General features: G+C 57.2%; 1 protein-coding gene across 2 annotated transcripts; it reads right to left on the bottom strand.

Annotated features, from left to right (window-relative positions):
- Nucleotides 1-362: 362 nt before the first annotated feature.
- BTBD2 (BTB domain containing 2) lies at nt 363-22,681 on the bottom strand. 2 transcript variants are annotated; one of them, XM_070045353.1, is made up of 10 exons: nt 22,278-22,672; nt 18,840-18,935; nt 11,004-11,123; nt 7,186-7,342; nt 6,019-6,124; nt 5,650-5,847; nt 2,418-2,667; nt 2,178-2,265; nt 1,740-1,886; nt 363-1,324 (listed from the first exon to the last, which is right to left on the bottom strand). In XM_070045353.1, the coding sequence occupies exons 1-10, from the start codon at nt 22,670-22,672 to the stop codon at nt 1,163-1,165; spliced, it is 1,719 nt and encodes a 572-aa protein (XP_069901454.1). In that variant the 3' UTR covers nt 363-1,162. The 2 variants fall into 2 exon arrangements, with proteins under 2 accessions (XP_069901454.1, XP_030701301.2); XM_030845441.2 differs by lacking the exon at nt 18,840-18,935 and having other exon boundaries at nt 2,418-2,610; nt 22,278-22,681.
- Nucleotides 22,682-23,161: the final 480 nt, after the last annotated feature.

Genomic DNA, 23,161 nt, shown 5'->3' on the forward strand with positions numbered 1-23,161 from the left:
AAAGTGCCAGGAGGCTCCCAGGGCTGCACCAGGGCACAGCCCCACTGCGTGGCCATCACCTGCTGGTGGCTCTGCCCACCCTGCCCAGGGTCCCTGATCGCTGCACAGCAGGGGCACAACGGGAGCCCCAGGGTTTTGTGCAGAGGACAGAGGGTCCGGGGAGGGTCCGCAGCCCACGTGGAGGCCCGCGTGATTTGGACGCCCCGAAGGTGAGAAGTCTGTGTCAGGAGATGGCCCCTCCTGTGGGCCCCCTAGCCCAGCTGGCCCCTCTAACGGTGGGGAAACAGATGCAGTGAGAAGGGCCAGGTCTCCAGCTGCCAGGGGCCCATTCTGCTGGGAAGCAGCACGTGGGTCAGGGCCGGTAAGTTTCTTTCCTTTATTTAAAAAAAAACATTTTGGGGTGTGGTGTGAGGACACACCTTCCATGGCTTCGGGGAGGACACAGGCTCCAGGTGGAAGCATGGGGGTGGGGAAGGGACAGTACCTGGGGGTCAGGGAGGGGCTGTGCCCTCCAGCACCTCTGTGCAGAGTGCTCGCTGGGGGCCGGGAGTGGGGCTACAGGATGTGCAGGTGGGCCAGCTGGGATGCGGCCCCCGTGTGTGGCCCGCAGCCTCGCCCTTCCCAGGCAGACAGGGTCTGCCGCCCGTGTCCACAGCTGCAGGGGCTGGGAGGGGCCGTCCAGGAGGGCTGGACAGGGATGGTCCTTCACTGGGCCCACGGGCTGGGCCTGGGGCTGGCAGGAAGCTGGCCCGCAGGACCTCGGGAGGGCTTGAGCCCGCATCCTAGGGGTGGGTCAGGGTGGTCTGAGTGTCTCCAGTGAACAGAACAGAGGAATGCAGGACCCAGGCCCGCTAGGGGCCCCGTACGTGGTCTCCTACCAGAGAAACGGGAATCCAAGATGCATTGCCACGTGCAGCTGAAACAAACACGAGGCAACACCCTACACGAATCCTATGGTCGGGCAGCTGGTCAGGCAACCCTGAGCTGCAGGGGCAGCGGGCGGACCCTCGGCTCAGGGCAGGGTCAGGCCGGCCCTGCCCCCCAAGTCCTGAGGGGTTGTCTCCCACTGCCCTGCCCATCCGCCACCTCGGAACAGAGGAGCCCTCCTGGCGCCCGGGACCGAGGCAGGGGGAGCAGCGGGTGTGGCGTGGGATGGGACAGCCTAGGTGTAGAAGATGACCTCAGGGATCTGCCCATCCTCCACGGACGTGCCATTGTTGTTCCCGGCCGCGTAGCAGAAGGTGAAGCACGTCTTGGCCCCAGTCGTGGGCGACTCGTGGGTGACCTTGCGCAGGCCCTTGGTGCCGTAGTGGGAGTCCGGGCCCTGCGGGGTGGGGCCCGGCGGGTCAGGATGGATGTGCTGCGTTGGACAGGGCGCAGGATCCTGACCCGGCGCAGGCAGCAGGCCCTCCATGGCTGCGACGCAGGGTTGCGCGCTCCTAGCCCCACGTCGTCAGAGGTGGGCAATGGACTGGGAGGCAGGGTCCAAGTCGGGGTCCCAGGTACGGCTCAGGGGTCAGGTTCAGGGTTGGGGTCTTGGGTACGGCTCAGGGGTCAGGTTCGGGGTCAGAGTCCCGGGTTTGGCTCAGGGGTCAGGATCAAGTTAGGGGTCGGGGTCCCGGGTACGGCTCAGGGACCAGGGTCAGGGCCTCGGGTTCGGCTCAGGGATCAGGGCTGGGGTCTCGGGCCTGGGTGGGGTGGGGCGTCAGGGGCACGGCTAGGGTTGGGGTCGGGCACACCTTGAGCGTGGCGCAGGCCGTGTAGTTGACATTGGGCAGCACCTCCACCGGCTCCTTGAACATGACTCGGAAGGTGCTGGCGGAGCCGTCACAGCTGAAGCCTGTGTCGTTCTGGCCCAGGACCGTGTTGCTGTCTGTGTGGATGATCTGTGGGCCAAGAGCCAGGCACAGCTAACTCTGGCGCCCCGGCCCCTGTGCCCACCCGCAGAACCCCCAGGAGCCTGGAGCCCAGGGCTGAGCCCCACCTCCAGGCCCTGCAGCGGGGGGGTCCGACCCGTGACCTGCGCGAAGCAGGCCAGTGGCAGGAGTGGGGAGGCATCGTCCTGGGTCCCCCAGACTCCAGAACACTCGTGCCACCTTGGGGGAAACACAAGCAGACCCTCGACTGAGAGGGACGCGGTGGGATGTGGAGGGGCAGGGCCTGGAGGCGAGCGGTACCTGGATGTTCACTTGGTAATCGGTGGGGCCGTGGATTGAGCCATAGAGCCCGAAGCCAACCACGAAGATGCGCTTGTTGACCGAGAACCTGAACCCGTCAGAGGAGGGAGATGCTGAGCTAGCTCGACCGTCCAGCGCCCGCCCCTCCCCACGGAGGACCCCAGCCCCCCAGCCCCCCAACCCCCCCGCCGCTGTGCTCGCTGCCCGCGCCTCCCGGCCCTGCGCCCGGCCCGCACCTACCTGATGCGGTCGCTCGTGCCGCTGTAGCCCCAGCGGCTCTCCACCTGCTGGAAGCGGTTGACGCTGCACTCCTTCCCGCGGAGGCAGCAGCGTGGACGGTCAATGAAGTCCACGCGTGGCTTGGGGTTGACGGTGAAGTGCAGGAAGAGGCTGACCACCTCGCGGTCCACCAGGATGCCCGACTGTGCGGGCCCTGAGGGCACAGGGGCGGGTAGGGAAGGCTGGGCAGACCCCAAGCACGCAGAAGACACTGGAAAGCATGGCACCCAGCCTCTCAACTCCTCAGCATCTTTCTTCTGCAGAACATCACCGGTCCAACCACCCCCGCGGGGGGATGGCCCTTCTGCCACGTTTGGGGAAGGACCCGAAGCAGACATGGGGCCAATGCTCTGAGTTGCTGGCTAATCGGGCAAAATCCCCCTCACTGCCCCAGGCCTCCCCACCTCCACTGGGACCACCCCAGGGGACCACTGCTCTTCCACAGAGCACCTGCCGCCCTGCCCGTCCACCCCGGGCACCTACACAGACAGGGGGGATGCCAGCCCCCAAGAGAGGCCCAGAGTTGGAGAGGAGTCTGGAGGTGGGGGCCTGGATGTAGCCATGAGCTGGTGACAGGGGGCAGCGCGTGGGGCAGACAGGTGGTGCGGAAGGATTGTACACGCCTCTGCCCACCACCTGCACCGGGACAGGGTGCCTGACGCAGGCCTTACGGCACCACCCTTGCTTTACAAGAATCACTCATTCACCCGCTTTGAGCTCATTTCTGCGCAGGTCAGCCACAACCCGGCCCACTGCCCCAACAGCTCACAGGCACACAGGTCTGAGCAACAGGGCAAGAGAGCTCCATGGATCACAAGAGCAAGTTAAGATACAAAAGTGAACACAGGGCTTCCCCGGGGGTGCACTGGTTAAGAATCGCTTGCCAATGCAGGGAACACGGGTTCGAGCCCTGGTCTGGGAAGATCCCACATGCCGCAGAGCAACTAAGCCCGTGCGCCACAACTACTGAGCCTGCGCTCTAGAGCTTGCGAGCCACAACTACTGAGCCCGCATGCCACAACTACTGAAGCCCACGCGCCTAGAGCCCGTGCTCCGCAGCAAGAGAAGCCACCGCAATGAGAAACCTGCGCCACAACCAAGAGTAGCCCCCGCTCAGCACTAGAGAAAGGCCACACACAGCAACAAAGACCCAACACAGCCAAAAATGAATGAATGAATGAATGAATGAATAAAAGTGAATACAGATAACCATTTTTTTTTACATCTCTGCATAGAGAATACAGAAAGAAAAATACATCAGACCTCAGTTGTGACACACTGAGCCAGGGGAGTCTTTGGGGGAGTTTTTTCCCAAACTTCTACATTCTTGTAATTTCAAGTGGAACATGAGAAGCAGGAGAATTCTCTACAACACACTGAGTGACAAAGAGCTGAAGCCTCGCAGGCCATGCTGCAGAGGGACAAGGCCAGAGGCCCAGCACACAAGCCCTGGACACACACACACTCATCCCAGGCACTTGCAAGCTGAGGGGTGGTGGGCTGTTCTGGCCCGGAGGCCCATCATGGGAGAGTGGCGAGGGGGCCAAGGGTGAGGGGTGGCGCTTCTAGGAGACCTGAGACCCCGGATGATTTGGCGGCCAGGTGGCCTATGAGGAGAGTGGTTTCGGGGGTGCAAACGGGGCTGGAGAGGGGTCCAGCAAGGCTCACGCAGATGTCTTAGGCCAAGACAACTCAACACTATAGCTCGGGGCATCCTGCCCCCCAGGGGACACTGGGCAATGTTTGAGGACATCTGTGATCAAGACTGGGGTGCAGGCTTCCCTGGTGGCGCAGTGGTTGAGAGTCTGCCTGCCGATGCAGGGGACACGGGTTCGAGCCCTGGTCCGGGAAGATCCCACATGCCGCGGAGCAACTAAGCCCATGAGCCACAACTACTGAGCCTGCGCTCTAGAGCCCAAGAGCCACAACTACTGAGCCCGCAAGCCACAACCACTGAAGCCCACGCGCGTAGAGCCCGTGCTCCACAACAAGAGAAGCCACCGCACTGAGAAGCCTGTGCCCATAAGGAAGAGGAGCCCCGCTCGCCGCAACTAGAGAAAGCCAGCGCGCAACAACGAAGACCCAACGCAGCCAAAAATAAATAAATAAACATAAAAAAATAAAGCCCTCATACTGTTAAAGAAAAATGACTAGGGGTGCTCCTGGCATCGAGGGGGTGGGACCAGGGAGGCTGCTCCACACCCCACAGTGCCCAGGACGGCCCCCCCCAGAGTAGGACCCGGCCCCATGTCTGCAGTGCCCAGGCTGCCTCGGTCACTGCTGTACTGCCAAGGCCAGGTACCCAGGAGGTGCTAAGTATCTGACGGATGAGTGACCCCCAGTGTGGAGACAGCCTCTCAGGCTTCGCCCCAGCACTGAGGGAACACCGTGGACCGCCAGATAAAATGCAGGACACCCAGTCAAGCCTTGATTTCAGATCAAAGAGGGCTGATCTCTAGGATAAGCGTCTCCCAGCTGCTGCACGGGACACACTTACACTAAAAAAAATTGTTTGCTCTTGTTGCTAAATCTGGCAACCCTAAGCCTGGGTGGGAGCAGGGGCAGCACGGACCGGGGAGAGGCAGGACAGCGGTGCACCCGCCACGGGGCTGCATCACGGAGCCCCGTCCAGAACCTTCCAGGCCAGTTTGGCTCCAGGACCGTGGTCGGCACCGGCCATGAGAATGACATGAAGGGGAGGCCCAGGCCCAGGGGAGGGGTCGCCAAGCTGGCCACCGCTGCCGCTGCTGCACATCCCCAAGACCCGAGTGTGCCCCAGCGCGAGAGGCAGGGTCAGGGCCAACCCCACCTGGGCCCAAGCCCAGGCCCGGCAGCAGCGGCCCACAGTCCCAGACACTGCCCACCCTTTCATGGGGCTCGTCAAGGACGTGGGCACCAGAGCCCAGCTCCCAGGACCTGAGCCCCAGACAGGACCCTCAGGGGCCTGGTACATTCAGACACGTGCGTGTGGACACCCGAGACGTGGGGGTGGGAGAGGCTGGGACGCGGGAGGGTCGGCATCTGGGGGTCATTCCATCTTCACCCACTTGAGCCAGTCCAGGCTCCCGCATGGACACGGCCAGCACCTGACCCGCTGTGGCCGGGCCGAGGGTCATGGGACTGAGTCACACGCAGCAGGGTCCCTGGGGTCACACCCCTCCTGAGCCTTCCCTCGGCGCCCCATGACCGTTACCTGCAGCAAACTCCTCGATGGTCATCAGCGGGAAGCGGATGAGGGCCAACGCCTTGCCCAGAACCTTCCGCTTGTTCTCAGGCGTCACCTGCAGCTGCTGCCGCTGACACTCAGCCTCAGACCAGCGGACGACAGCGTTGAACAAGCGCACCTCGCGGATGCCCAGGGTGTCCCGCTCCAGCACGGCCACCAGCGTGTCTGCAGGGGAGGGGCCATCAGCGAGCGCCGGCCTCCATGGCCTCGGGGATGACCTCTGACCGGCTCGCGGCCAGGCTGTCCACGGCCCGTGCAGCAGCAAAGTGGGGCAGGCGGCGGGGCCTCGGTGGGACGCATGTGACCACCGAGCCCTCCCCGGCCCTGTGGCCTTACCCAGGTCGATGTCTGTGAAGCCCTCTGCAGTGATGGCGTCGGCCGTGTTCTTGTCGATGTTTTCCAGGCACAGGCTAGCGAGCTGTGGTTCGTCGAAAAGCCTCGCCTGCGGGGGAGAGAGCCTGTCAACACCCAGCCGGATGGACCCTGGCTCCAGACTGGGCACAGATTTCAAATCCTGGGCCGAGGGTCCAGAGGGATCTTCTTTCTTGAGGTTCACAGACTCTCAGTAACCACTGCCTGGGGCGGGGGTCAGGCCTACACCTCAAAAGCTGGGGCGCCTAGAGGTTCAGGCTGGAGGCGGGCCCAGTCGCCCCTTGCAGCAGGCAGGAGCCCGGGGGAGACGGCTGAGAGGACCCGTGGGACGCAGCAGCGCTGTGCTTCTGACCGAGAACTCGCACACAGGGCGGGGGCCGGGGACGGAGAACCTGTGGGGCAGCTCGACGCCCACACCCCTGTGCATCAGTCTCTGCCTAGGGCCTGGCTAGGAGGCTAGGACACCCCACGTGGCTGCAGCTCTCAGCAAATGGCCGGGAGCAGCTGGCCCCCACCCGACCGTCCAGGCTCTGGCCCTTGAGAGCGACTCAGCAGACGGGGCCAAGGCCCAGGTGCCATCTCAGCGAGGGGTCTGTGGAGCCACGATGACACTCGGGCTCTGCCCCGTCCCACCAGGTTCCCAGCCCCCACAGTGGTCCAGGACCGCCACAGACCGTCAGACCGGACAACCCCAAAGGGTCCCCCTCCAAGAAACCTAGTACGGAACGCCTTTCCCCCCACACCTGAGCTCTGCACAAGGACACCAAAACGCCAACGGGAATCCTTTAGTAAATGACTGTTGTGAGGCCGGCCTGCCAACAAGGTGCACTGCACGAGAGGCGACCAGGGAAACGCCGCGGTGCCACCAGGGGCAGGGACAAGGGCAAGATGAAGTGAGGGAGACACTCACCCGGGCGCAAGAGTTAAGCGGCGCCTAAACTCCGAAATTCCCCCATCCGTCCTCCCCTGCCCCGGCGTCCTTACTCGCACCCACGCACCTGCCTCCTTGCGCAGACCCGGAGCACCTGCTCCCCAGCGGGTCCCGCGCCCTCGCCCCGCCCCGCAGCCCTGCTCGCCCCGCCCCCTGTGGCCTCGCCCCGCACCTGCACACCTGCACCCCCCGTCCCGTACCTGCGTCAGCAGCATGAACGCGTTGTCCGCCCGCAGGTTCTTCTTCAGGAACTCCACGCAGTGGGCCTCGAGCGCGGGCACCGCGTACTTCTTGGCGGTGTACAGCGTGGTCATGACAGTCTCAGGCCCGATCTGAACCTCGTCCGAGTAGAGAAACCTGGAGCGGGGTTGAGGGGGGGGGAGCGGACGGCGGCATGAGGACAGCCGCCCAGCCCCACCCACCGGCCTGGCCCGAGGAACCAACCGAATTAGCATCGGTCGCCCTCTGACCTGTGGATGTGACCCCGCAAAGGCAGTTACCCGGGAAAAGGAGTACCCACAGGCAAACCCTGGAAACGAGTCTACACAGCAGGTAGGCCTCTGTCCGGCTCCTCCGTGGGCAGCACGGGATTTGCCCCGGGACTTGCCCCGGGACGCGGAGAGGCTTCCGCACCACCACCCCCCCACCGCCCCGACCCCGCCACAGCCGACTGCCATGCCCGACCACTAACGGGACCAGAAATGCCGGCCGGAATCGCAGATACCGGATGTGTTGACCACTCGCCATCGGGCCGACTCTACATGTGGGTCAGAAGTCAGGGTCGATTACAAAACCACGGGGAGATGGTGAGAAATCACAACCCTGGTCCATCTGGTGGGAGCGCCTCAGAGGCGGCCCTGGGCGCGCAGCTCACCCCTCTGCGTCCAGGAGAAATGACGCGTGTTCACAGCAGCGCGATCCACGCGAAACCACCCGAGTGTCCGTCCACGGGCACCATGTACACGGGATTGGGGGCGGGGTAGAGGAGCCCAACCAGGAGCCGCCCAAAGAGCACGTTCCTGGAAGGGGCCCCCCTCTCCTGGGACTCACTCCCCTGAGAATGCACAGGAAGCCCGAACAGCAGCGGCCGGCGGGGTCAGGGACAGGACGGCCACCCATGGCAGCAGTGCGGAGGGGGACCTGGTAATGGGACAGGCCGAGACACGTGCGGGGAGATGGGGGAGCCCTTCACATGCCAGTGGAGATAGTGTCCACCCTCTCGGGGGGGCAGCTTGGTTACCAAAACCCAAGCTGATATGGGGAGAGAGATAAGAGACAGAGAGACACAGGGATGGAGCGGGAGACAGAGAGAACAGCCTTCCACCCCACATCTCACCAAGCTTAGACTAAGGCAGGGTTTGGCTTACTGCAACCCGTCACCTGTTTGGGGTCTTGATTTTTTTTACAGATATGACTTTTACATTTTTAAAAATTATGGTAAAATACATATAAAATTTACCATTTTAACCATTTTTATCAGTAGCATTAGGTACGTTCATATTGCTGTGCAACCATCCCCACTATCCATCTCCAGAACTTTCTCATCTTCCCAAACTGAAATTCTGTCCCGACTCCCCCTCCCCCAGCCCCCGGCCCCACCATCTACTTCCTGTCTCTATGGAAGTGACTCCTCTAGGACCTCCTGTGAGTAGGTTCACACTGTATTTGTCCTTTTTCATCTGGCTTATTTCAATAAGCATCATGTCCTCAAGGTCCATCCTTGTTGGAGCAAGCGTCAGAATCCTTTTTTTTTTTTAATTTTAATTAATTTATTTATTTTTGGCTGCGTTGGGTCTTCATTACTGTGCATGGGGTTTCTCTAGTTGTGGCCAGCGGGGGCTATTCTTTGTTGCAGTGCACGGGCTTCTCATTGCAGTGGCTTCTCTTGTTGCAGAGCACGGGCTCTAGGTGCACGGGCTTCAGTAGTTGTGGCACATGGGCTCAGTAGTTGTGGCTCGTGGGCTCTAGAGCGCAGGCTCAGTAGTTGTGGCGCATGGGCCTAGTTGCTCTGTGTGTCCCCGTGTCCCCTGCATTGGCAGGTGGATTCTTAACCACTGTACCGCCAGGGAAGTTGCCAGAATCCTTTATGACATAAACGGGTGCTGAATTTCGTCAAAAGCGTTTCCTGCCATCTATTGAGATGATCGTATGGTTTTTATTCTTCAACCTCTTGATGTGGTGTATCACGCTGATTGATTTGCAGATACTGAAAAATCCTTGCAGCCCTGGAATAAACCCCATTTGATCATTGTGTATGATCCTTTTAATGTGTTACTGAATTCCAGAATCCTTTTGAAGGCTGAGTAATATTCCGGTGTGTGGATGGATCACACCTCGTTCATCCCTCAACTGTTCATGGACACTTGGGGTGTTCCCACCTTTTGGCTGTTGTGAATCAAGCTGCTGTGAACACGGGTGTGCAAATCTCTCTTCGAGCCCCCACCTCTCCCTTCTTTGGGGGATGTACCCAGGAATGGGGTTGCTGGAGCACATAGTGATTCTATGTTTAGCTTTTGAGGATCGTCCACTGTTTCCACAGTGGCTGCCTCATTTCACATTCCCACCAGAAGCACACGAGGGTCCCAATTTCTCCACCTCCTCGAGACAAGTCGTTTTGTTTGTTTGTTTTTTAATAATAGCCACCCTGGTGGGTGTGAAGTGATATCTCCCCTATTTTGTACATAAAGTTTCCTTGGCCCACAGTCCTGCCCACAGTTTACAAATCCTTCCAGGCTGCTTTTGCAATGTCGGCGGGGAGCTGTGGAGACAGAGCCCCTACCCTCCCACCCACCCCGGGGCAGCCTGCGGCCCCTGGTCTGAGGGACCATCTGAAAAGTTGCCTAAAGACAGAGGAGTGAGATTATTCCACAAAGTGCTGTGATCAGCCCACAGGATTCAACACTGTTAGATGGAGCTGAAGGGAACCAGTTTACACCCTGCAGACACCAGAGGAAAAAAGGAGATGACGACACAGTGGGTGGGGAGGGGCGCTCTGAGCACGTGATATGAATGGGACCCGATATGAATGGGAGCAACCAGCCCCACCCCGCCCGTGGGCCCCGCCCCCGTGGTGCTGAGAGGCAGGTTCACTCCATTTTCTTCCTTATGCTTTCTTTTCTCTTCTTTTCTTCTCACCCTCCCTTTTTCTCTCTCTCTCCCTTTTTTTCTGTGAGCCAATGCCATTTTTATAATCAGAAGGGGAAAAAAAATAAGCTCCACATCTGAAGAGCTGTCTTGACTGTTCGGGATAACCTTTCAAGCCACCCAGACCATTTACACCAGGGTTTCCGGACAGGGGAAGACGGTGCTCCGCGGAGCAGGGAGGTGTATGGGAGTTCCACAGAGCTCGCCGGCCTCCTCCTCTGTGGAGTTGCAATCTGTGGGCGGCACTCCCACCCCCAACATCCACTATATTTGTTTTAAAGTCCTTGAGAAAAAATTTGAAACCCAGGAAGAAAAAATATAGGTGGAATTTAAAATTCTTGCCTCAGGCTATTTCTTCAAAAACTCTTGAAAGGATGAAAACTTAGGGACTCACACACGCTGCAGCGTGGGTGGACCTGGAACCGCGATGCTCAGTGAGAGCAGCAGATGCAGAAGGACACACAGGGTGTGATCCCACTGATGGGAAACGTCCAGAACAGGCAGATCCACAGGGACAGAGAGTGGGTTCCTGGTTGTCAGGAGCTGGGGGAGGGGGACGCCATTCCTTTGGGGGTGATGGAATGTTCTGGAATTAGAGGTGATGGTTGCACACTCTGTAAACATACTAAATGTCATTGAATTGTACACTTCACACGGGTGAGTTGTATGGTATGCAAATTACATCCTGATATTAAAGATACAAAAATGAAAATGGGGGGGGCGTCCAGAGCCCACCCCTCACTGAGGAGGTGAGTTCTAGAAATCTCCAGGGAGCTGGGGGCTCTGGAGGCAATGTCACCAGGGCTCTATTTTTTTTAAACATCAGGTGTGTCTGTCCCTCCCCCCAGGGCGTGAAGGACCTGGAAAATCTTACTTGAGCAGTGCCAGGAAGGCAGCGGGCTCCACGTCCGGCAGCTCGATCTCGGTGGACGTGGTGGCCATTCCCCCGTTGAACATGGCATCAAAGACGGCGCTGCCCACGGCCAGCACGAACCTGGTGTGTCAGAGAAGACCCGGTTACCCTTCGCGAGGCCCACCGGTCCCCACCGCCCGAGCCCGGGGGGCTGTCGGGGCCCCGGGACGTGGAAGGCGAGTGTCCCCGCAGCAGTGACACCCCAGCCAGCACCTGCAGCAGATGCTGTGCCCAGAGCATCCTGCCCTGGATGCTTCCGTTAGGAAGGCCCTGAGGACTGAGAAGGCAGCACGTGTGGATCGGTGGCAACAGAGGCCGGAGAAGCGAAATCGTCTCCCCAGGGGCTGAATGGCTTATGGCAGAGAGCTCATGCCCTCCCCACGCAACTCATTCACTCCCTCCCTCCGTCATTCCCTCCCTCCGTCATTCATTCACTCGCTCATTTGCTCATTCACTCACGGATTCACCCGATCATTCATTCACTCAACCACTCCCTCCCTCCGTCATTCATTCACTCACTCATTCCTTCACTCACTGATTGGCTCACCCACTGATTCATTCATTCATTCACTCCCTCATTCATTCGTCATTCACCCCATCCTTTCATTCATTCATTCAGTGACTCACTCAACCACTCCCTGCCTCCCTCATTCACCCGCTCCTTCATCACTCCCTCCTCGCTCTACACACACGGCCCCCGTGCTGGGGCTGTGGGCACTGAGACCCTGGCCTTGTTGGAGGAAGGCAGCCACGGGTCCACGGTGTGGACAGCCTGACAGCGGGGCAGGAAGGAGAACGCAGGGCTGTGAGGGCGCAGTCAGGAAAGGCCTGGCGGGGTCACCTGCATCGGGCTGAGCCCGTGGGGAAGGGCGTGGAGGCCAAGGGAGCATCCAGACATGGGTGGCCATGGGGGCCTGCAGGTTCTGCCTGGCATCATGCGCCCACTGTGCTGTGCACCCGCGGTCCCCAGGGCCCGCCCCACAGCAGCCTACCCCGGGGCGGCCCTGCAGAGCCCCTGTCCTCTGGGTCTGCAAGGCCCCACATCGCAGCCCCTCCCGGGGTCCCCACGGTGACACACGCAGGGCTCTGAGAGGCCACCCCCTTGCGGAACCGCTGGAGTCGGCAGCCACAGCCCGATTCCCGGCCTCTGCCCAGTGCCCAGGGGACGTTCCCACCGCTCCCAGCGAGCCCCACCCGGGCGGCCCCCTACTCTCCACGAAAAGAACCGCCTCCCACCCACTCCTCCGTCGTGGACTGGTGCTCCCGGCCCCGCCAGGCCCTTGTCTGGTCCCCAGTCTGGCCCGGGGCTCTACGGCACCCCAAAGGCCAGACCAGCGATGGGGGCCAGGTGGGAAACCGAGTGTGAGTGTAGTGGGGTGAACAGTGTCTCCAAAGTCATGTCCATCTGGAACGTCAGGATGGTACCCTGTTTGGAAACGGGGTCTTTGCACATGCTATTAAGATGAGGCCACCCAAATCCGGGCTGGCCCTAATCCAATGACTTATAAAAGGGAAATGTGGACCCAGACACACAGGGAGAGGCTACGTATTGCCGGAGGCAGAGCCTGGAGCCCCAGAAGCCGGAGGAGGCGGGAAGGACCCTCCCGGGAGCCTCTGGAGGGGGCGCGGCCCTGCAGTACCCTGACCTTGGGCTTCTGGATCCCGGAACTGAGAGAGGACAGATCTGTGCGGCTTTGCCCATCCAGCGGCGGTGCTCATGCCCTGTGCTGCCCCACCGCGTCCTCGAAGCCCCGCTCATTCACCACCGCAGCTGGGCCCCTGGAGCCTCACTGCACTTCCCCACGCACACTCTCCATAAATAAAGTGTCTTCCGGTTCCTCCTTTCTTTCTAGATTAAACAAAGCATCTTGATCTCCCGCGGGGAAAACTTTCCCCAACGATTCACTGGCAGGAAGTAAGAGGAGGCCCAACTGGGCCTGTGTGTCTGTGCAGAGCCCCGGATGCCAGGCTGTATGCACCCTCAGTGCCCTCGGCGGACGTGGCGACAAACCCCAGGGCTGGCAAGGCCACTGGGTCGAAGGCGGGCTGAACATCTCCAAGGCTCCTCCACCCACAGCCTCACCCGCCGGCCCCTCGCTCGCCTCCCACCAGGAGTCTTCTACCCTCCCTTATCCATCCATCCTCAAAAACATGACGGTGAACACGGCAAATCAAAGCCACCATGAGACACCACCTCACCCCCACTAGGAAACGCCAGCTAGGATAGAAAATCCGGACAATGACTGGAGTTGCTGCGGATGTGGAGAGATCAGAGCCCTTGTGCAGGGCGGGTGGGGACATAAAGGGTGCAGCAGCGCTGGATGGCAGGCCAGTGGGTTCATCGGAGGGTTCAACGTGGAGTTACCGTCTGACCCGGCAGTTCCACTCCTAAGTTGCGTACCCGAGAGAAACGAACACACACGTCCACATAAAACCTTTGCACAAGTGCTCACAGAGACACGATTCACAGACAGCCAAAGGCATCTGTCCAATATCAATGGACAGATGCCGGATGAACACAGTGTGGTCCCTCCATACATACAAGGAATGTTAGTTACCTTAAGAAGAAGGAAATTCCGACACATGTTACAGAGTGGATGGACCTTGGGGACGTGATGCTCAGTGAGACAAGCCAGACACAGAAGGACACACACTGTCTGATTCCACTCACAGGAGGTCCCTGGGGGAGTCAGATCCACAGAGACAGGAAGTAGACGGTGGGGCCAGGGGTTGCGGGCTGGGGGCTGGGGGACGGGGAGTCAGTATTTAATGGGGACAGAGCTTCAGTTTGGGGAGATGAGAAAGTTATGGAGATGATGGTGGGGATCACTGCAAACAATGTGAATGTGCTTAATGCCACTGAACTGTGCGCTTAAAAAGGGTAAAGAGGGTGAACTTTATGGTATGTGTATTTTACCACAATTTAAAAATTTTAAAAAAAAGAAAGAATGACATACTACCCTGAAGGGGCAGGGAAGAAGCGGCCAGCTAAGTAGCTTTGGGAAACAGGTTAAAGGCTAAAAGAACTGCATACAAATACTGTGCTTTACTTAGTAAAAGTATTTTTCACAGGAGAGGGTTAGCAGCTCTGAAACTACTCTACATATCTAGGTTTGTGCTACCAAGTAGACGTGTGCAGAATGAGAGCCAGGGTCCTCATCGTGGGAGAAAACAGTTATAGATGGGGGGGGCTGGAATAAATTCTGGAGGGCTGAACCGAAATCAGAGCGATCAAGATGATCTCGTGGCTTTTAGACAGGTAGCTGGATGGTGGATGGATGGACAGATGGACAGACGGGTGGAGAGACACAAATAAACAGAGACATGTGTGTGTTGGTACATTTCCTCACCCTACCTGCTAAAAAGGTCTCTAAACAACAACACCCCAGCAGCAGCGGGCACACCCAGCACCCAAGTCTTGGTTTCTAAATACCATTTTCCACTAAAACGAACCAGAGCTCCTTGGAGAAATGGCTGACTGCAGGGCTGGGGCAGGGGAAGGACAAGACGAGCTTGGAGTATCTTGTGGCGCCAGAAAGTAAAAACACGCTCCAACATGACAGGGAAATGTTGAACGGACACAGGAGCCAAATCTGGGACGATACGAACAACAAAATAATGTTCGTGTCGGATGATGACCCCCAGGATAAAATCAATATCCATGAGTCCATGATGAAATAAATATATAACTGAAGAAATGGATGAGTAAGGGAGAAGGGACAGCTCTTCCTTTTAGAACCCCAGTTAACAAATGCAGAGGGAGTTACGGAAATAGGAAATCACCATATGGCAGGTGCTAGAGTAAATAACTCTTTCCAGCAGGAACCACCATACACCAGCGGGCAAAGCAGGAGGGGGAAATGGGATGTCTGTACAGTCCCAAAGTATCCCTCGGGAAGGGTGATTTACAAGGAGACGGTGGTGACATCCAGTGGAGAAATCTACCCCATGACCAAGGCTCACGTCACCAGAGGTGGGACAGATGGATGTCACGGGCTCAGAAGTTTTACATTCAAACACACAAAGGGAATGAAAGGAGAAAGATGGGGAAAGACATACCTTGCATTCGGAAACCACCAGAGAGCTGGAGTGGCTACACAGGTATCAGACAAGACAGACGTGAAAAAAAAAAAAAAAAAAAGACAGACGTGAAGATGAGGAATATTACTGAACAATGGACGTTTCATGTGAACAGAGGGTCAGTACATGGGGACAGGTAACAGTACAAATGAATACACAACAGAGTCCCAAACTACATGAAGCAGAAACTGACTGTTAAAGGAGAAAGAGGCAATCCCACAATTATCGTTGGAGGTTCTGATGCCTCACTCTCCACAACTGACAGAACGGCCAGACAAAATCGGCAAGAATACAGAAGACTGAACAGTGCTGCCAAGCGACCTTTACGGAACCCTCAGCCCAACGACGGCAGAATGCACGCTCTTAGGCGCAATGGCACATTCTCCAGGACAGACCACATGCAAGGCCAAACAAAGATACTCAGAGGCACTGAAAGCAGTCAAAGCATGTTCTCCAAAGAGAGGAATTAAACTCCGTACCAACAACAGAAAGACCTCTGAGAAATCCGCAAATATTTGGAAATGAAACAACACTTCTAAGTAACCCATGGGTCAGAGAAGGAACACAAGGGAAATTAGAAAAGATCTTAACTGGAACAAAAATGCAAACACGGCGCATCAAAATGTAAGGGATGCAGCTAAAACAGTGCTTAGAAGTAAACATTATATATGTATTAAATAAAGATCTAAAATCAGCAAGGTGAGCTTCCAGTAATTCCCTGGTGGTTCAGTGGTTAGGACTTGGCACTTTCACTGCCGGGGCCTGGGTTCAATCCCTGGTTGAGGAACTAAGATCTCGCAAGCCATGTGTGGCATGACCAAAAAATAATTAATTAATTTAAAAAATTAAATCAGCAAGGTAAGCTTCCATCTCAAGAATCTAGAAAATGAAGAGCAAATCGAGCCCAAAGAATGAAGAAAATAATAAAAGTGAGAGGAGGAATTAATGAAACTGGGAATGGGAAAATAGAGACAATACAATGAAACCTAAAGGTCACTCTTTGGGGGTGGGGGGCGGGGAAATCAACAATTGCTAGAACTTTAGCTAGACTGACCAAGAGAAAAAAACACAGATTACCAAAATCAGGAATGAAAAAGGGAACGTTACTACAGACCCTATAGGTGCTAAAAGAACTTTGAAACAACTTTATGCCAACAACTTAAGACAACTTAGAGGAAATGGACGACTTCCTGGAAAGACTTCCTGCCAACACTCACTGGTGAAGAGAAAATCTAAACAAACACATAACAAGTAAGTGAACTACTCATTAATAACCTTCCGGAACTTCCCTGGTGGCGCAGTGGTTAAGAATCCGCCGGCCAATGCAGGGAACACGGGTTCGAGCCCTGGTCCGGGAAGATCCCACATGCCGCGTAGCAACTAAGCCCGTGCACCACAACTACTGAGCCCGCGTGTCACAACTACTGCAGCCCACGTGCCTAGAGCCTGTGCTCTGCAACAAAGAGAAGCCACCACAAGAAGCCCGCACACTGCAACGAAGAGCAGCCCCACCTCGCCGCAACTAGAGAAAGCCTGTGCACAGCAACAAAGACCCAAAGCAGCCAATTAAAAAAAAAAAAAAAATCTTCCCACTGGGACTTCCCTGGTGGTGCAGTGGATAGGACTCTGCGCTCCCAATGCAGGGGGACCGGGTTCAATCCCTGATCAGGGAACTAGATCCCACATGCATGCCACAACTAAGGAGCCCACCTGCCGCAACTGAGGAGCCCTCAAGCCGCAACTAAGGAGCCCGCCTGCTGCAACGAAGACCTGGTGAGACCAAATAAATAAATAAATATTTTTAAAAATCTTCCCACACAGAAAAGCCCATTCCCAGAAGAAATAATACCAACCCCATGCAAACTCTTCCAGAAAGGAGAGGGGGAGGGAATATTTCCCAACTCACCTATGAGGCCAAAGACACTCTGGAACCCTCGGGCACCAGTGGGGGGTGGGGAATGGGGCGGCCACTTTGGAAACCAGTTTGGCAGTTTCTTAAAATGTCACATTACCCTGTAATTCCAACATGCGACCCCTAGGTAGTCACCCAAGAGAAAAGGAGCAGTTCTTCCACAGGCATATTTCCACACGAATGTGGAATGTTCATGGCAGTATGATTCCTCGTAATGAAAAGCTGGAAATAACCCATATAACCCGTATGCCCATCGACTGGTGAGTGGACAAGGCATGGTCCATCCATGCAATGGAATTCAGCAGTAACGTGAATTGCTTTAGCAATACAAAGAAATGAACTGCCGATACAACGGTGTGGATGGACCTTATAAACAGCACACTCAGTGAAAGAAGCCAGACCAAAGCCCACACATTCTATCATTCTAATTCTATGAAATTTCTGCAAACAGCAAAACTAGAGAGAAAGAAGGAGGTCAGTGATTGCCCAGGGATCAGGGTGGGAGTGGGGAAAGGGGCTTCTGGGGGTGACAAAAGTGCTCCCAAACTGGGCTATGGCAGTTGTCACACAAATGCGTAATTTTCTACATGGCCAATTGTCAGATCAAACAAACCAAAATCCATTAAAAGCACTCGATAACATCCCATGCCCACACTTCATGGAAACTCTTAGTGAACAAGGGATGGAAAGAAACTTGTTACTGTATTAAAAAGGATTTGTCAGAAACCAGTATCAACGATCACATTGAACTGTGAAAAACACCTCTGTTACGGAACAATGCCCCTGGTGGTCAGAAATGCAATCAGAACAGAAAAAATGAGGCAGAAATATGAGAGAGAATGAGAAATTAATTGCCCATAACGTGATTGTCTCACTTAAAACTCTAAATTCAGGGCTTATTTAAATCTAAATTAAAATTAAGGTAAATAAAAGATTCAGTTTGGGAATTCCCTGGTGGTCCAGTGGTTAGGACTCTTCGCCTTCACTGCCGAGGGCGCAGGTTCAACCACTGGTTGGGGAACTAAGATCCCACAAGCCACGCAGTGTGTCCGAAAAAACAAAACCAAAAAAAAGGATTCAGTTCCTCAGTTGCAAGAGCCACAATTCAAGTGCTCAGCAGCCACAAGTGATTAGTGGCCAGGACTGGAGCGCATAGATCTAGAGCAATCCCAACATCACAGAAAAGTCTACTGGACAGTGCCAGACCACAGAATCAGTGGAGCAATTATTAATGCTAAGAAGGGTTCAGAAAGAAATCGTTCAAATAGATAAAAATAAATGCGCAAAAAATCTACAGCTTCCCAGCAAGAACCAACTAGAAAAAATACAATGGAGAAATTACTCACAACAGAGAAAAAACAAACAAAAACTAACCAGAAACTTAGCAATATACGTGCAAGACCTATTTGAATAAACTACAAAACTTCCCTAAGGTTTCACAAAAATGCCCTGGATAAACACGTTCCCAGATCTATTTTGTATTCTAAACTGTCAGCTCTCCCAACCTGTATCTTTGCAAAGACCAATCCCTCCAGGCAATTCCTTTAGCATTTGATAAATTGATTCTAAAGATCATAAGGAACCACTGAGGCAGAGGCTGGTCAACTACAGCCCTGGGACTCAATCTGGCCCACCGCTTGTTTTTGTAAATAAAGTTTTATTGGCACACAGCCACACCCATTCATTTCTGTCTTAATGCATTTGTGTTGCTATGCCAGAATTAAGCAGTTGGGACAGAGACCGTGTGGCCTGCTGATACTATATACTATTTGGCTCTTTACAAAACTTTGCTGGTGCAAATTTACCTGAAGGTAAGTCCCACAGGGAAAGAGATGTCTTCTGTCAGCACTGTTTCAATGACTGTTGGATGCAGGGAGGGACAGATGGATGGATGATTGATTCTGGAAGAGTTAAGTGTGTGAGACGAGCTGAAAAAAGTCTTGACAAGGAGTAAAACTGGGAAGAACAGCCACGCAGTTCTCAAAACCCACCATAAAGCCACAGTCATCAAAAAACGTGTTATTGGGCTAAGCACACACAGATCGATGAAGGAGAAGGGACCCCAGACACAGACTGCTCCACTTCTGGGACTTCTCTGCACTGCTAAGTTTTCCGTGATAGATGAATAAAGGTATTTGAGATATTAACGTGGGACCACCCGATTTGTGCACAGTGCTACCCTGAAGATGCTCGGTATTTCCTCAGAGGGAGCCCCGCGAGCGCGAGCGTAGACAGTGGACTCACAGGTTTCCTGAGCACCTGCCGTGCCAGGCATTTTCCTGGGCCTAGCAGGAGGGAGAGAAGCAAAACCCTGGGGCGGTCCAGTGGCGGGGACTCCGCGCTTCCACTGCCAGGTGCCGGGGTTCAATCCCTGGTTGGGGAACTAAGATCCCTCAAGCTGTGACTCAGCCAAAAAAAAAAAAAAATCCTGCTCACAGGAAGCCAATGACGGCAGTCGCCGAGAAAGTTAGGAGGAGAAAGCTGTCAAAACGCCGTGCAGGGCGAGGGGGTGGGGCTAAGGCGACTGGGGGCGTGGGGCAGGGGGAGGCTCCGAGTGAGGTACGAACTTGTCCAGGTGCCATCACTCATGCCAGGCCCTCCTGTGTCCCACCCCCCGGGTCACCCTGTACCCAGAATTCACAGCCCCAGCCTGAGACCACCCCAAGCCTGGGTCCTGGGAAATGGTGGGTCCAGACCCCATGGCCTTCCTCAAAGTTAGCACGAGCCCCTCCCCGGCTGGGCCCTGCTCCCCAGTCACCAGCTCAGGATGCTCTCCGCCCCAGGCCCGCATCCAGGATGCCACGTGGCTTTCACTTGTGTCCTCAGGCTCCTCCCAGGACTGGCTGGCGTCCTGCAGCATGGCCCCAAGCTGGGTTTATCTGGTATTTTCTCCGATAGGACCAGGTGTACTGGTTTCCTGGGGCTGCTCTAACAAATTACTGCAAATTGGGTGACTTGAAAGAACAGGAATTTCCTCTCTCACGTTCTGGAGGCCGCATGTCCAAGGTCAGTGTGTCCCAGGGCTGTGCTGCCCCCGGAGGGTCCCGGGGAGGGTCCCCCTCTTGCCTCTTCCAGCTTCTGGGGTCCCAGGTGTCCTGGGCTTGCGGCCGTGTGTCCTTCCCATCTCTGCCTCTGTTGTCACATGGCCGTCTCTCTCGGTCTCTCCTGTCTCTCATAAGGATACTTGTTGGATTTAGGGCCCGTTCAGATAATCCAGGATGATCTCTTCTTGAAACTCTTAATCACATCTACAAAGACCCTTTTTCCAAATAAGGTCCCGTTCACAGGTTCTGGGTGTCAGGATGTGGACACACCTTGTTGGGGGCCACCATTCAACCCACTACACTGGGGTTAAGGGTTTGGGGTGGAGCACACTGAGGTGAGGTGCCCTTCTCATTGATTCCTTCTAGGGGGACCCTGACACCCCCAGGACATCACCCTGAGGTCGACCTTGACCACCTGGCTGAGGTGGCATCTGCCGGGTTCCCCCAAGGTGGGATTCCAATCTACTCTTTACAAGCAAGTCCCCAAATCCAGCCCACCTGGGACAGAGGCGGGAGTTAGGTCCAGCCCGGGAGCATGGCGCACGGTATTAGGAATTTTCCCCACTCCTGTCTGTGTTCCATCAGTGAGGCTGCGAGGTGTTTCCTTTATGCGTTGGGTCACATCCTCACCTGCATTTTAAGCCAGCCTGTATGGAGGATGAGCCCCAGGCCACTGTGATAAGGACCTGGTTGGGTCACAGGGTCCACCCTCCCTGTGGCCCTGGGAAGGAGGTGTCTGAGTGGTCAGTCCCAGGTCCTGGGGGGTGGGGGGGAACTGAGGCTCAGCAGAGCCCAGGGTCACTCACGGTACAGTCATCTACCTGATCGCTACAGGTAAAATGTCAACAATGCATATGAAATAACAACCCAAAGGCTGAAAAGACAAAGAACCAGAACCTTTGATCTGGGAGGTCCACACAGCAGGAATGTGGGACAAGAAAGGCATGACGGAGGCTGGGGGCTCACAGGTGACACATCAACTGGCCCCCTACTCACAGCTTGCGGGAGAGGTGGGAGGGCCACAACACACACACACAGGGCACGGAGGTACTGGGGACCGCATCACGGGCCTGGAAGCTTCCTTGGACAGGAATCTAGACCCAGTTGTATATAAATAACCAAAAACAGCCAGAAAGAGGAATCTCGAAGGCACAAGTTAAATAAAGGCCACACGCCAGAAAGGTGGGGAGGATCCTCACAGCAGGTTGGGGGACACTCCAGGCAGAGTGGTGAGAACCCCTGCGGCCCCCCTCCCCAGACAGAACCCTCCCCAGCACCCCCCAGCGAGCAGGGGCAGAGGAACCAGCAGTGGGCAGGACGCTGTCTGACATCACTCCCACCCTACCCAAGAGTCTGGGTGCTGCACCCTGGAGACTGGCAGAGGGATGGGGCCTGGACCAACACCCCCCCGCCTTTCGAAAGGAGGCCTGTGGGATGGGGCGTCACAGAGCTGGGTGATCGCAGAGCTGGGAGTCACTGGGGGTCCTGGGTTCACAAGGTGGGAGTCTGGTGGGGCTCTGGGGGCCTCAGCCCCAGAAGGATGGGGCACTTGGGGGAGGAGGTCACTGGGGCAGGAAGGAGGAAATGGAGGGAGATGGTAGTGTCTGGGGGTCCTCGGGCTGGCCAGGCTGGGGGTTGCGGGGTCTGGGGAGCCTGGCAGGGGCTGAGGGGTCACAGGGATGCTGGGGGTGGAAGAGGTCACTGGGTCTGGGAGATCCTGGCCAAGGTGGCAGGGTCAGGGGTCACAGAGCCAGGAGACGCTGATGAGAGTGGAGGGGCAGGGGTCGCAGGACCAGAATACGGCCAGTATCTGGAAGTACGAGTGGAAGGGGGCCTGGCAGGGTCACAGGGCCTAGGGGTGCTAGGGCCCGGGGATGGTGGTTACTGGAAACAGCAGAGTCCCAGGGATGGTGGGTGTCCCGGGGTGAGGGCAGGTCCCTGAGACCAGCAGGGGTTCCAAGAATAACGGGTTGGGTCCTGGGACGACGGGGTCCTGAGGGTGGTGGGGTCCCGGGAACGGCAGGGGTTCCAAGAAGGGCGGGTCCTGGGGGATGACTAGGTCCCCGGGGATGGCGGGTACCCCCGGCGGGGGGGAGGGGTGGCGGGATCTCAGGGATGGCTGAGCCCCGGGGGCTGGCGGGGTCTGGGCCCGGGGATGCTGGGTCCCCGGGGGCGGCGGGTCCCGGGACGGCGGCCCACCTGTGCGCCGGGATGCGCTGCGCGCCGAGCCCCTTGCCCACCAGGAAGTGCACGTCGCAGAGCACCTCGTTGTTGAAGAGGAAGGCGAAGCGCTCCTTCACCGTGGGCTTGGTGGCCTGCCAGTTGTAGACGGGCTCGCGCAGCAGCGCCCCCGCCCCCGGCTCCTCGGCCGCCCGCTCCCCGCCCGCAGCGGCCTGCGCGCCCGGCCCCGGCCCCGACACCGACACCGGCGGGGGCGGCCCGGGGGCGGCGGGGGCCGGGGCGGCGGCGGCAGCGGCGGCGGCTGCGTTGCCGGGGGCCGGGGCGGCGTTGGCGCTGGGCCCGGGGCCGCCCCCCGCGCCCGGGCCGACCCCCGGCGGGCACGACGCGCGCCCGCCGCTCCCACCCGCCGCCATCTTGTCGGTGCGGCGCCCGGCGGGGCGGGGGCGGGGCGGGGCGGGCGGGGGGAGGGCCTGGGAGGGGGAGGGGAGGGAGGCGAAAGGAGGGGGCAGAGGAGGGGGAGAGGGGGAGAGGGGAGGAGGAGGGAGAGGGAGGGGGAGGGACAGGGGGAGAGAAGGGAGGGGGAGGAGGTGGGGGACTTGGAGAGCAGGGAGGAGAAGGGAGGGGGCCGGGGAGGGGCTAGGAGGAGGGAGGGGGCGGGGCAGGGGCACGCGGGGGCAACGGACCTCGTACCTCCGACCGTGGGCCTGGACCCCAGACCGCAGACCTCAGACATGGGACCCCAAGTGCTAGATCTCGTACTTCACACCCGGGACCCGGACCCCGGACTCTATATCCTTTACTTCAGACCCGGACCCCCAGATCCTGGACCTCAGACCCTGACCCCCAGATTCTAGATCTTTAACCTCAGACCCCGGACCCCCGGATTCTAGATCCTTCACCTC

Source organism: Globicephala melas, chromosome 3 (assembly GCF_963455315.2).
Source record: "Globicephala melas chromosome 3, mGloMel1.2, whole genome shotgun sequence".
In the NCBI taxonomy this organism is placed as follows: Eukaryota; Metazoa; Chordata; class Mammalia; order Artiodactyla; family Delphinidae; genus Globicephala; species Globicephala melas.